At 41.7% G+C, this 10,065-nt stretch overlaps 1 protein-coding gene across 1 annotated transcript; it reads left to right on the top strand.

Moving 5' to 3' along the window:
- Window positions 1-1,357: 1,357 nt before the first annotated feature.
- LOC123503760 (SCAN domain-containing protein 3-like) lies at window positions 1,358-2,410 on the top strand. Its single transcript, XM_045253761.1, has one exon. The coding sequence runs from the start codon at window positions 1,358-1,360 to the stop codon at window positions 2,408-2,410; it is 1,053 nt and encodes a 350-aa protein (XP_045109696.1).
- Window positions 2,411-10,065: the final 7,655 nt, after the last annotated feature.

The raw sequence follows: 10,065 nt of genomic DNA, 5'->3' as shown, positions 1-10,065 counted from the left end.
ACCCAAATATCTCCACCCGGCCGGGGAATCGAACCCCGGTCCTCTGACTTGTGAAGCCAGCGCTCTAACCACTGAGCTACCGTGTGTGTGTGTGTGTGTGTGTGTCTGCTTATCTCTGTTTTCTGCTTTTTCCTCTCAATTTTGACACAGCAATACTAGATTATTACGATCAGTGCGAATCTAAACCTTTTCACTCACTGTTATCTCATTTTCTCCAGAATAAAATTCAGTATCAACGCAACAACGAACTGAAAAAAATAAAAAGAAAAAAAGAGGTTTATAATTTCCTTTATTTTCCACGCGACAAGAACCAAATTATCATTGTACACTAATCACGATCATTCTTAAGTTTATCATGAGAAGCAATGAAATAAGGAATAAAAAGAGATAACAGTATTTTCCTCTTTTCTTCTCTTTTTCCTTACATTGCACAAGTTATGAATTGTTTCCCGCACCCTCGCTCGGAAGAACCCATAGATTTTCACTGGCATTTTTTTAGGTTGTTGGTGTCAATCTTAGCATCTTCGGTTTTCACTGGCACGTTTTTAGGTTGTTGGTGTCATTCTTACTATCTCGGGTTTTCACTGGCATTATTTTTAAGGTTGTTGGGGTCAATCATACCATCTCGGGTTTTCCATTAAAGCAAATGGCGAGAGAAGTAAAAGAGGAAGAGAGAGTGAAAAGAGAGAGAGAGAAGAAGAGAGAGAGAGAGAGAGAGAGAGAGAGAGAGAGAGAGAGAGAGAGAGAGAGAGAGAGAGAGAGAGAGAGAGAGAGAGAGAGCAAGTGAAAAGGAAAAGAGAAGCAACCAAGAGAAAACTCAACTTAATCTTTCCAAAACACGGTGTCACTTCTGCTTCAAAAATTGGCTGGTGGATCCTACTTTCCTGTGCTGTCCTGGGTGTGGGTGGCTCTATAAGCTGGAGAATTGCAAGAGCTAAAAAGCCACATACGATTGGTGAGGAACTGATAAAGCCTGCAGCTCTTGATTTGGTGCGAACAACAATTGGAAATGAATTTGCCAAGAAAATTGAACATGTTCCTCTTTCGAATGACAGTTAAAAAACGAATTCAGAGTATCTCTTGTGACATTAAATCACAGGTGATAGCAGCCATGAAGGAGAGTGGGCAGTTCAGTCTCCAGCTAGACGAGTCAACTGGTTTGAGTGATGACGCCCAACTCATGACTTATGTACGCTATCAAGGTCAAGAAGACATGGAAGAAGAGTTTTTGTTCTGCCGGCCATTGCAAACCACAACAAGAGGAGAGGATATTTTCATGATGGTGGATTCATTTTTCAGGGAAGAAGGACTTAACTGAAAACAGTGTTATAGCGTTTGTTGTGATGGTGCACCAGCAATGTTAGGAGCCCGTCAAGGTTTTACTGCTCGAGTTAAGCAAGAAAATCCATGTGTGGTGATTGTTCACTGTCTCCTCCACCGTGAAAATCTTGCTGCTCAGAAACTGTCAAAAGACTTGCACAAGGTGATGAATGAGGTAATTCAGATCGTTAATTTCATCAAAGCTAGGGCTCTCAACTCAAGGTTATTCTCTCAAATGTGCTCTGACTTTGATTCTACACATATGCATCTGTTGTACCACTCTGAAGTTAGGTGGCTGTCACGAGGAAAGGTTCTTCAACGATTGCTTGAGTTGCGGACTGAGACAGAGATGTTTCTGACTGAAAAGAAACATCAATTGGCCCACAAATTCTCAGATTCAAACTGGTTGATGCAAGTAGCGTATCTTGCAGATATATTTGCTGAGATTAATTCCCTGAATATGTCAATGCAAGGTCGTGATCAAACATTAGTTGGGGTTTCTGAGAAACTGTCATCATTCAAAGCAAAACTGAAGTTGTGGATGAATAAAGTAAAGGCAGAAAAAACAGCATCATTTCCCTCCCTAAATATACTTCTGGAGAACGAAAACTATTCTCTCAGCCAAGTCCAAGACACTATTGTGCAACACATGTCCAAGCTGGTCACAGAATTTGACCATTACATTCCAGAAAATGCACAAAAATACAGTTGGATCAGAAACCCATTCAACATTGAAGCTGAAGACCTACCTGAGGAAATATCAAACATCAACAACCTACAGGAGCAGCTCATTGAGATCCAGAGTGATGAAGCACTTCATTATGATTTTAAAAGGCAACATGAATCACTAAGCTCATTTTGGATAAAAGTGTACAAAGAAAAAACAATTCTTGGAGGTGAAGCCATGAAAGCCCTCCTTCCATTTGCTACAACATATTTGTGTGAGGCAGGATTTTCTGCCCTGACAGTTACAAAGACCAAGTACAGAAACCGCCTGCAACCTGAGGATGATCTAAGATGCAGTCTAACATCAAAATCACCCAGATTTGAGGAGCTGGTCAACACACTTCAGTGTCAAGGTTCTCACTGATAATAAGAGTAGTAGCACATTACATGTCAAGTTCTGAATAATTTTGAATTTCTCTCTCCACAAGGATATATCACAGCCTAGTTATTTTATTTTATTTTATAGCATGAAACCCAAACATACCTTTTTGTTGAAAGGAATACTTAAGACTAGTTGATAATATTCCACCAGCCGGGAATTGAACTCGTGGGGTCGGTGCGCCTCACCTCTCGGCCACAGCGACCAACCGGTCGCCCCGAGTTCAATTCCCGGCTGGTGGAATATTATCATACCTTTTTGTTTTTGTGAGGCTAGCAATTATATGTTTGTATATTTTTTTCTTTATATCACTGTTATTTATATGTGCAACTTGTATTAATAAAATCCCAGCATGTAATTTTGTTTCTGTCACCCCCTTTTAAAAGCATTATCATATTACTTATAAAGACAATTTTTATATCTCTGTAGGCTTGGGTCGCCATGGTTGATTTGCGCAAAATTTTGGGTCGCTGCCAAAAAAGGTTAAGAACCACTGCTCTAAGGGAAGGCTCTGTATAGGCTCTCTGTGTTCACTACTCGCTTATTTATAGTAGTAGTTCATGAGTAATGAGTATTTAGTGACTTTTTGGCGGTCCTTTGCTTCTCAGGGGACCATTTTCTCTCCTGCTTTCTGCACGTCGATAGAGAAAGTTGCGCGTTTTTGCTGTGTTCTAGGGAAGGACTTACACGAGGAAAGGTGACGCTAGTACAGTGATGAATTTACGGATAGGAAGGAGGTTCATACAGTTAAAATTTAGTAGTAGTAGTAGTAGTAGTAGTAGTAGTAGTAGCAGTAGTAGTAATGGTAGTAACAATCGTAGCAGCAGTAGTAGCAGTAGCAGTACCAGCAGCAGCAGCAGCAGCAGCAGCAGCAGCAGTAGCAGTGGTAGCAGCAGCAGCAGCAGCAGCAGCAGCAGTAGGTGGTGGTGGTGGTGGTGGTGCAGTGGTGGCAGCAGCAGCAGTGGTGGTGGCAGCAGTGGTGGTGGTGCAGCAGCAGCAGTGGTGCAGTGGTGTGGGTGGTGGTGGTGGTGGTGGTGGTGGTGGTGGTGGTGGTGGTGGTGGCAGTGGTAGCAGTGGTGGTGGTGGTGCAGCAGTGGTGGTGGTGCAGTGGTGGTGGTGGTGGCAGCAGCAGCAGCAGTGGTGGTGGTGGCAGTGGTGGTGGTGCAGCAGCAGTGGTGGTGCAGCAGCAGTGGTGCAGTGGTGGTAGCAGCAGCAGCAGCAGCAGCAGCAGCAGCAGCAGCAGTAGTAGTAGTAGTAGTAGTAGTAGTAGCAGTAGTACCAGTAGTAGTAGTAGCAGTAGTAGTAGTAGCAGTAGTAGTACCAGTAGCAGTAGCAACAGCAGTAGTAGTAGTAGTAGTAGTAGTAGTAGTAATAGAAGAGGTCAGGTTAGGTTGAATTAGGTCAGGTTAGATACTTTTCTCTCTTCGATTTTTTTCTCTTCTTCTTCTTCTTTTTTCTTCTTCTTCTTCTTCTTCTTCTTCTTCTTCTTCTTCTTCTTCAATACTCACTCTTTCTCTTTTATCTAAATCTCGCTTTCGTGGCTTCTAGCTTATGAAGTCTCTCTCTCTCTCTCTCTCTCTCTCTCTCTCTCTCTCTCTCTCTCTCTCTCTCTCTCTCTCTCTCTCTCTCTCTCTCTCTCTCTCTCTCTCTCTCTCTCATCTGTGCTCATTTCCATATTCCTTTAAACGTGAAACAAATAAACGAATAAAGACGAAAAAGAAAAGAAAGACACTGTGTTGGCAATCTCTTGGACTATTAAGCACGTGTTTAGTTTCCCTATAAAACTCCTACTCTATTCTCTTCACCAAACCATCGACTTCATCTCTTCGCTCCCTATATAGAATCCCTTTGTGGCGCCGCTTCTCAGATAAATTTTTCGACTTAATTTTTAATCTTAATTTTTGATGTTTATTGTTATTCAGGTTAACTTTAGTAATTATAATTAATAATTATATATTATAGTTATTCATGATAAATAATAAATATATATAGTAAATAAGGTTTATTTTACAACTTTGCTTACTAACACTAAGTTAACATTAATCCTAATGTCAGGGACTGCAATGTTTTCTTCATTTTCAGAATTCTTAACTTTTTCCTGTCATCTCTCCATTACTCCCGCTAAATTGTTAAATTAACCCCTAAGGGGTTATTGAACCCCAGTTTGAGAATCACTGCCGTAAAGGCTGGCTGGGTGACCAAAAGACGACCGTGGTGAATAACACACACACACACACACACACACACACACACACACACACACACACACACACACACTACGTACTACGTAGCTTATTCAAGGCCGTTTGAAAAGGAGGAGGAGGAGGAGGAGGAGGACCAGCGGTAGCATAAATCTTATTATATATTCTGTGAGAAGGAAGGGTGGGTTTGTTGTGCTAATTGCAAAAGGTGGGCTGATGAGCAATGTGCAGGTATAGATGATGATGATGATGATGTTGATGATGCTGAGGAAGAGATTTTTTTGTGTGATTTATGTCATTAAGTTGTGCAGGGATAAATTATGATGAGGAAGAGTTTTTTTGTGTTGTTTCTTTGTTTTTTTGTTTGATTTGCACCAATAAATTTCGCTGCTGAGCAATGTGAAGGGCTGTGATGATGACTAGGAAGAGTTTTTTTTTTATCTGTGCTTTATGCCAATAAGGATTTGTTTCTTCATGTCCAGTTTGCGGGGTAAGATGGACCCCTGGGTGTCCGTCTTACCCTATCATTTTTTTTTTTTTTTCAGGCTATTAAAATTATTATTTTGTAAAATCTCGTACTTCATTGTTTTCCTTCAAAAACCGTGACCCGGGTGTAGAATTCCAAAATAACATCCCAAAGCACCACCACAAACCCACAAACCCCAAAAATCATAAAATGTGGTTTCTACACTCAATACTTAGTTAAAAGGTCCGTTTTGCCCCACCTTTCGCTACCTCCTTTAGCCCATACATTCCCGTGAAGAAGCCCACATTGTGTATATATATACATATATATATATATATATATATATATATATATATATATATATATATATATATATATATATATATATATATATATATATATATATATATAAAACTCACTAACACCGTTGCGAATCCTGTGGCTGTAGTGCTTCACAAGACATTAAGAAATATGCCGTCGAGTAACACTGCTCACGGTACACCACAGCCATTAACACTTCTACCATTATTCACCCCCACTGTCGCCAGTATACTACCACCGCCATTGCTACAGCTTCACTATATCACACGATAGGAAACCCGCACGGGAAGCAATCAGCGACTGCCGCCATCCTTTTTCACCTTACCGCCAAGAAGCCTTCCCAAGTACTGAGGTGTGGGACAAAGTACTCACCGACTCCACTCCGGTGCCCTTCCTGGTGCTGCTCAGACCACAGAGCCGAGGCAGGAACACGAGAACAGGAACACCACAACGTACCTGAGAAAGAGACGTAAACGATTATTACATACATAAACAAAGGAACACAAAGGAAAAACATACAATAACATACGTATTGGCCCTGAAAAGGCCTTCTGTGATACACTGCACTACCTAATCCAACGCAGGAAATGTGTAGTGGTAAAGGGACCGTTCTTCAAAGCCACATTACCCTTACAAAATGGACAACAATTAACAGTCAAGTCTTAAATAGAAGATGTAATGAGAAATGCAAGTGAAGTGGAAAAGAAAAGGAAAATCGTCCTACCAATCTCTATGCCTCTTATGAGCTGGAGTAGCAGACCAGTACACGTGTGAGTATGTAGGATAATATTAAGGAGAGCAAAGAGCAATGAAAAAAAATCACGACAAAACAACGTGTTACTTTTACCACTGTTACGTGACTCAGAGAGGGTCTTAATATTATGTAAATGGCTATTTGCTACCTTTTCCTATTATCCTCTCAGGTGTGTATTGGCTCCGCGTCAGAACATTTTCGCTTCACCAATATACGAACCAGTCCCTATCATTACATTTGTTCATTCAGGCCTTTATTCTTTCACGTTTCACTTTTCACAATTTGTTTTGTCCCGAGTGGAACGTGTGTGTGTGTGTGTGTGTGTGTGTGTGTGTGTGTGTGTGTGTGTGTGTGTGTGTGTGTGTGTGTTAATATGCCCATCGCATGTTTCGACACTATAATCACACAAATCGTTCATCACTAGACGCCGACGAACGATAATGCGTTTGCTATTCCCAAATGAAAGTAAAAATCACAACCAGAATGACAGAACCAATGCTGCGTCTGGACTGTCCGAGGCTCTCTCTCTGCTAAGTTTTGCCCTTTTCTCATTGCATCATTTTTTTTTTTTTCCGTTACCGAACCGATCCGATGGCCCGACTCATGTGACTGTTGAGTGCCAATCACATTCCGCTTGTGGTGAACGTTCCCAGAAAACGATCATGGATTGGTTCAGTTCAGATGATGTCGGGTTTGTACCCACACCTACGCACGTGAGAGCACGCAGGCGCACACACACACACACACACACACACACACACACACACACACACACACACACACACACACACACAGAGAGGACCGGGGTTCGATTCCCCGGCCGGGTGGAGATATTTGGGTGTGTCTCCTTTCACGTGTAGCCCCTGTTCACCTAGCAGTGAGTAGGTACGGGATGTAAATCGAGGAGTTGTGACCTTGTTGTTCCGGTGTGTGGTGTGCCTGGTCTCAGGCCTATCTGAAGATCGGATATAATGAGCTCTGAGCTCGTTCCGTAGGCTAACGTCTGGCTGTCTCGTCAGAGACTGCAGCAGATCAAACAAACAGTGACACACACACACACACACACACACACACACACACACACACACACACACACACACACACACCACTTTATATGTCAATAAGCAAAAAAATATAATACTTGTAAACCAGTATCGAGAAAAGCAGAGCAGGAGAAAACACAGGAGGATGAAAGATGAGGAGATAAAGAGAAGGAGACAACGATGGAAGGAAAACGGAAGGGTGGAGGGAAATGTCAAGGATTCCAGATATAGAAAAAATCTTTTAAAAAGAATGAAAGACACAGAGTTAAAGCATAGAGGAAAGAGGAGATCAAAAATAAAATGAATGACAGGCTTCAAAAGTAAAAAGGCGATGACAAATATGAAACAAGAAAACACGAAGGGAAAAAAATCACGAAAAAAGTTTTGAAAAAATAGAACACGTAAAAAGAGAAAACACACACACACACACACACACACACACACACACACACACACACACACACACACACACGCAGATCCGAAGAGTGAAATAAAGCCAAGACACAAACGCGACAAAGGTGAAACAGGAGTAGACCAAACACCAGATTACGGCGCCTCTTGAGAAATGGAGGTGAGGGACTATGTGCGAAAAATAGCGTGTTGTCGATGAGAGGACGAGAAGAACACTGTCACCTTGAGACTTGTTGTCGGTCCCTACAGAGCCCCCGAGAGTGAAAGACAGGAGGAGAGGAATAGGGCAAGAGGGAAAAGGATGAAAGACCCAGCAAAATATAGAAGGGCGGATAAGGAGATGAACTGAGAATAAGGTACAGTGGAACCAGAGGGGTCTCCAAGACGGGTTCGAATCCTGTCCACGGTCCGAGTGTAGACTGGGGCAAAGCGGGTGGGCTTTGAGATGAGAATAGCCCAGAAAGAAAAGATGGTATAAATAAAAAAAAAGAGAGAAGACGATAGACGCGGTAAAGAAAAGAAGGAAGGAGAAGGATAGATGAGGAAGATAGGGAAGGATAGGGACGGAAAAAAAGGAAAAGGAAGTAGAGACGAGGCTAAGAATGTTATAAGGAGAGAGAGGTTGAAAACGATATGATCAAAAAATGAAGGAAGGTCAGGACTTAGAATAAGGAGCCAGAAGGAGAATTAACAAGAATCAAATGAAAGGAGGAGACTATTGGATTGGAATGGGAAAAACAGACTGAAACTTAGAATAAAGATAAGGAAAAGAAAGAAAGATGGAGGCTGGAAAGGACTGGAATGCAAGAATAAGAAAACGAGAATAAGAAATGACAGGCTAAGGATGAGGACATAAACAAACAAAACTGGAACAATATAAGTGAAGAATAGAGGGAATAAGATACGAGAAAGAAAATATATGGCAGATGTAAGAAGCAGGGAAATACAGCGATGAAAGATGAGGGAGGAGCATTGTGGGAGATAAGGATCAGACGCAAGGAGGAGGAGGAGGAGGAGGAGGAGGTGGAAAGGTCGAGATGAATATGAGGAGGAGGAACCAGAAGGGGAAAGGTTAGTTAGAGAGAAGGATGGCGGGGAGAAGCCAGCCAGATGTGGCAATCTCATCTACTTGTTTGACTAATGTTCAGATTCTCAAACGTTTCAGTTTCTGATCAGGACTTCTCTTAACAGGATAGTTTGAAAGTTACCTCGTGGGAGTTTGAAGGATATTTCATGATCCTAGTGATAGTTTAGCAAGGATTCTGCATCGTGAGACTTTACGTCAATGGCATTTGAAAATAGTTCTGACTTCTTAGTAAGTATTCATAAAATAACTTTTTTTTCTGATCAAAACACTTAAAAATTATAAAGATTATCTATTGATCCTTTTAATGATGATTTTCCAAGTTGTGATGAGGAATCCTTGTTACTTCACCACTAGAGTCACGAACACAACCAATGACTTCCTCACATGATGCAGGTCATTGTTAAACTACGACTACAATCAGGAAAACATACTTCAAAACCAACGCAAGATGCAGAATCCTTGTTAAATCAAGACTAAATCACAAAATGACTTCCAAACTTTCCAGCAACTTTCATTAGTGTACAGACTTCCTAACATACATATTGACACACCTAAACTTTCCAGCAACTTCCATTGCTGTACAGGCTTCCTAACATACATATTGACACACCCAAACGACGCCAACCATTTACCAAGACGACTCTCAATTAGTGATTCCTTCTCGGCATCCTCGACACACACACACACACACACACACACACACATGTGTGTGTTGGTTAAGCACTATTACAACTATTACTATTTCTAGTACTACTACCACTACCACTATAACTACCACTACCACTAACCACCAGCACCACTACCACCACTACCACTACTACTACTACTACTACTATTACTACTACCACTACCTCTATAACTACCACTACCACTAACCACCACCAGCACCACCACAACTACAACTTGGTAGGTGTATACCATACCATGCTACACAGCCAGTACCCTGTTACCACACAACACATATACAGACAGGGTGCACGTCCCGTGAGTTAAGGTCCTGTACTTTGCGATGTGATAGTTCAAGTCATTCTGAGTGGAAAGTACTCTATACACATGCCATTCTGAGTGGAAAGTACTCTATACACATAAGTCGAGTTTTGCTTCAGGAGAGTGCTGTGCGATGTGCTCCACCAGAGGGCTGGCCGCCACACCACCTCACTACTCCGCGACGTACTGGAGTTGAGAAGCGTGGCCAGTGTTGCCAGATCGCTTAGCTCAATTCTGGCTAAATATGGTACAGAAACTGGCTAAAATTGGCTAACTTTTGATGGAAATTGGCTAATAATAATGGCTAAATTCTCAAGGCCTACAAATAACATTTGGTGATGTACTATTGCCTTATATGTATGATAAAAGA

Source organism: Portunus trituberculatus, chromosome 14, assembly GCF_017591435.1.
Source record: "Portunus trituberculatus isolate SZX2019 chromosome 14, ASM1759143v1, whole genome shotgun sequence".
NCBI classification, from domain to species: Eukaryota; Metazoa; Arthropoda; class Malacostraca; order Decapoda; family Portunidae; genus Portunus; species Portunus trituberculatus.
This window is presented reverse-complemented; position numbering and strand designations above follow the sequence as displayed.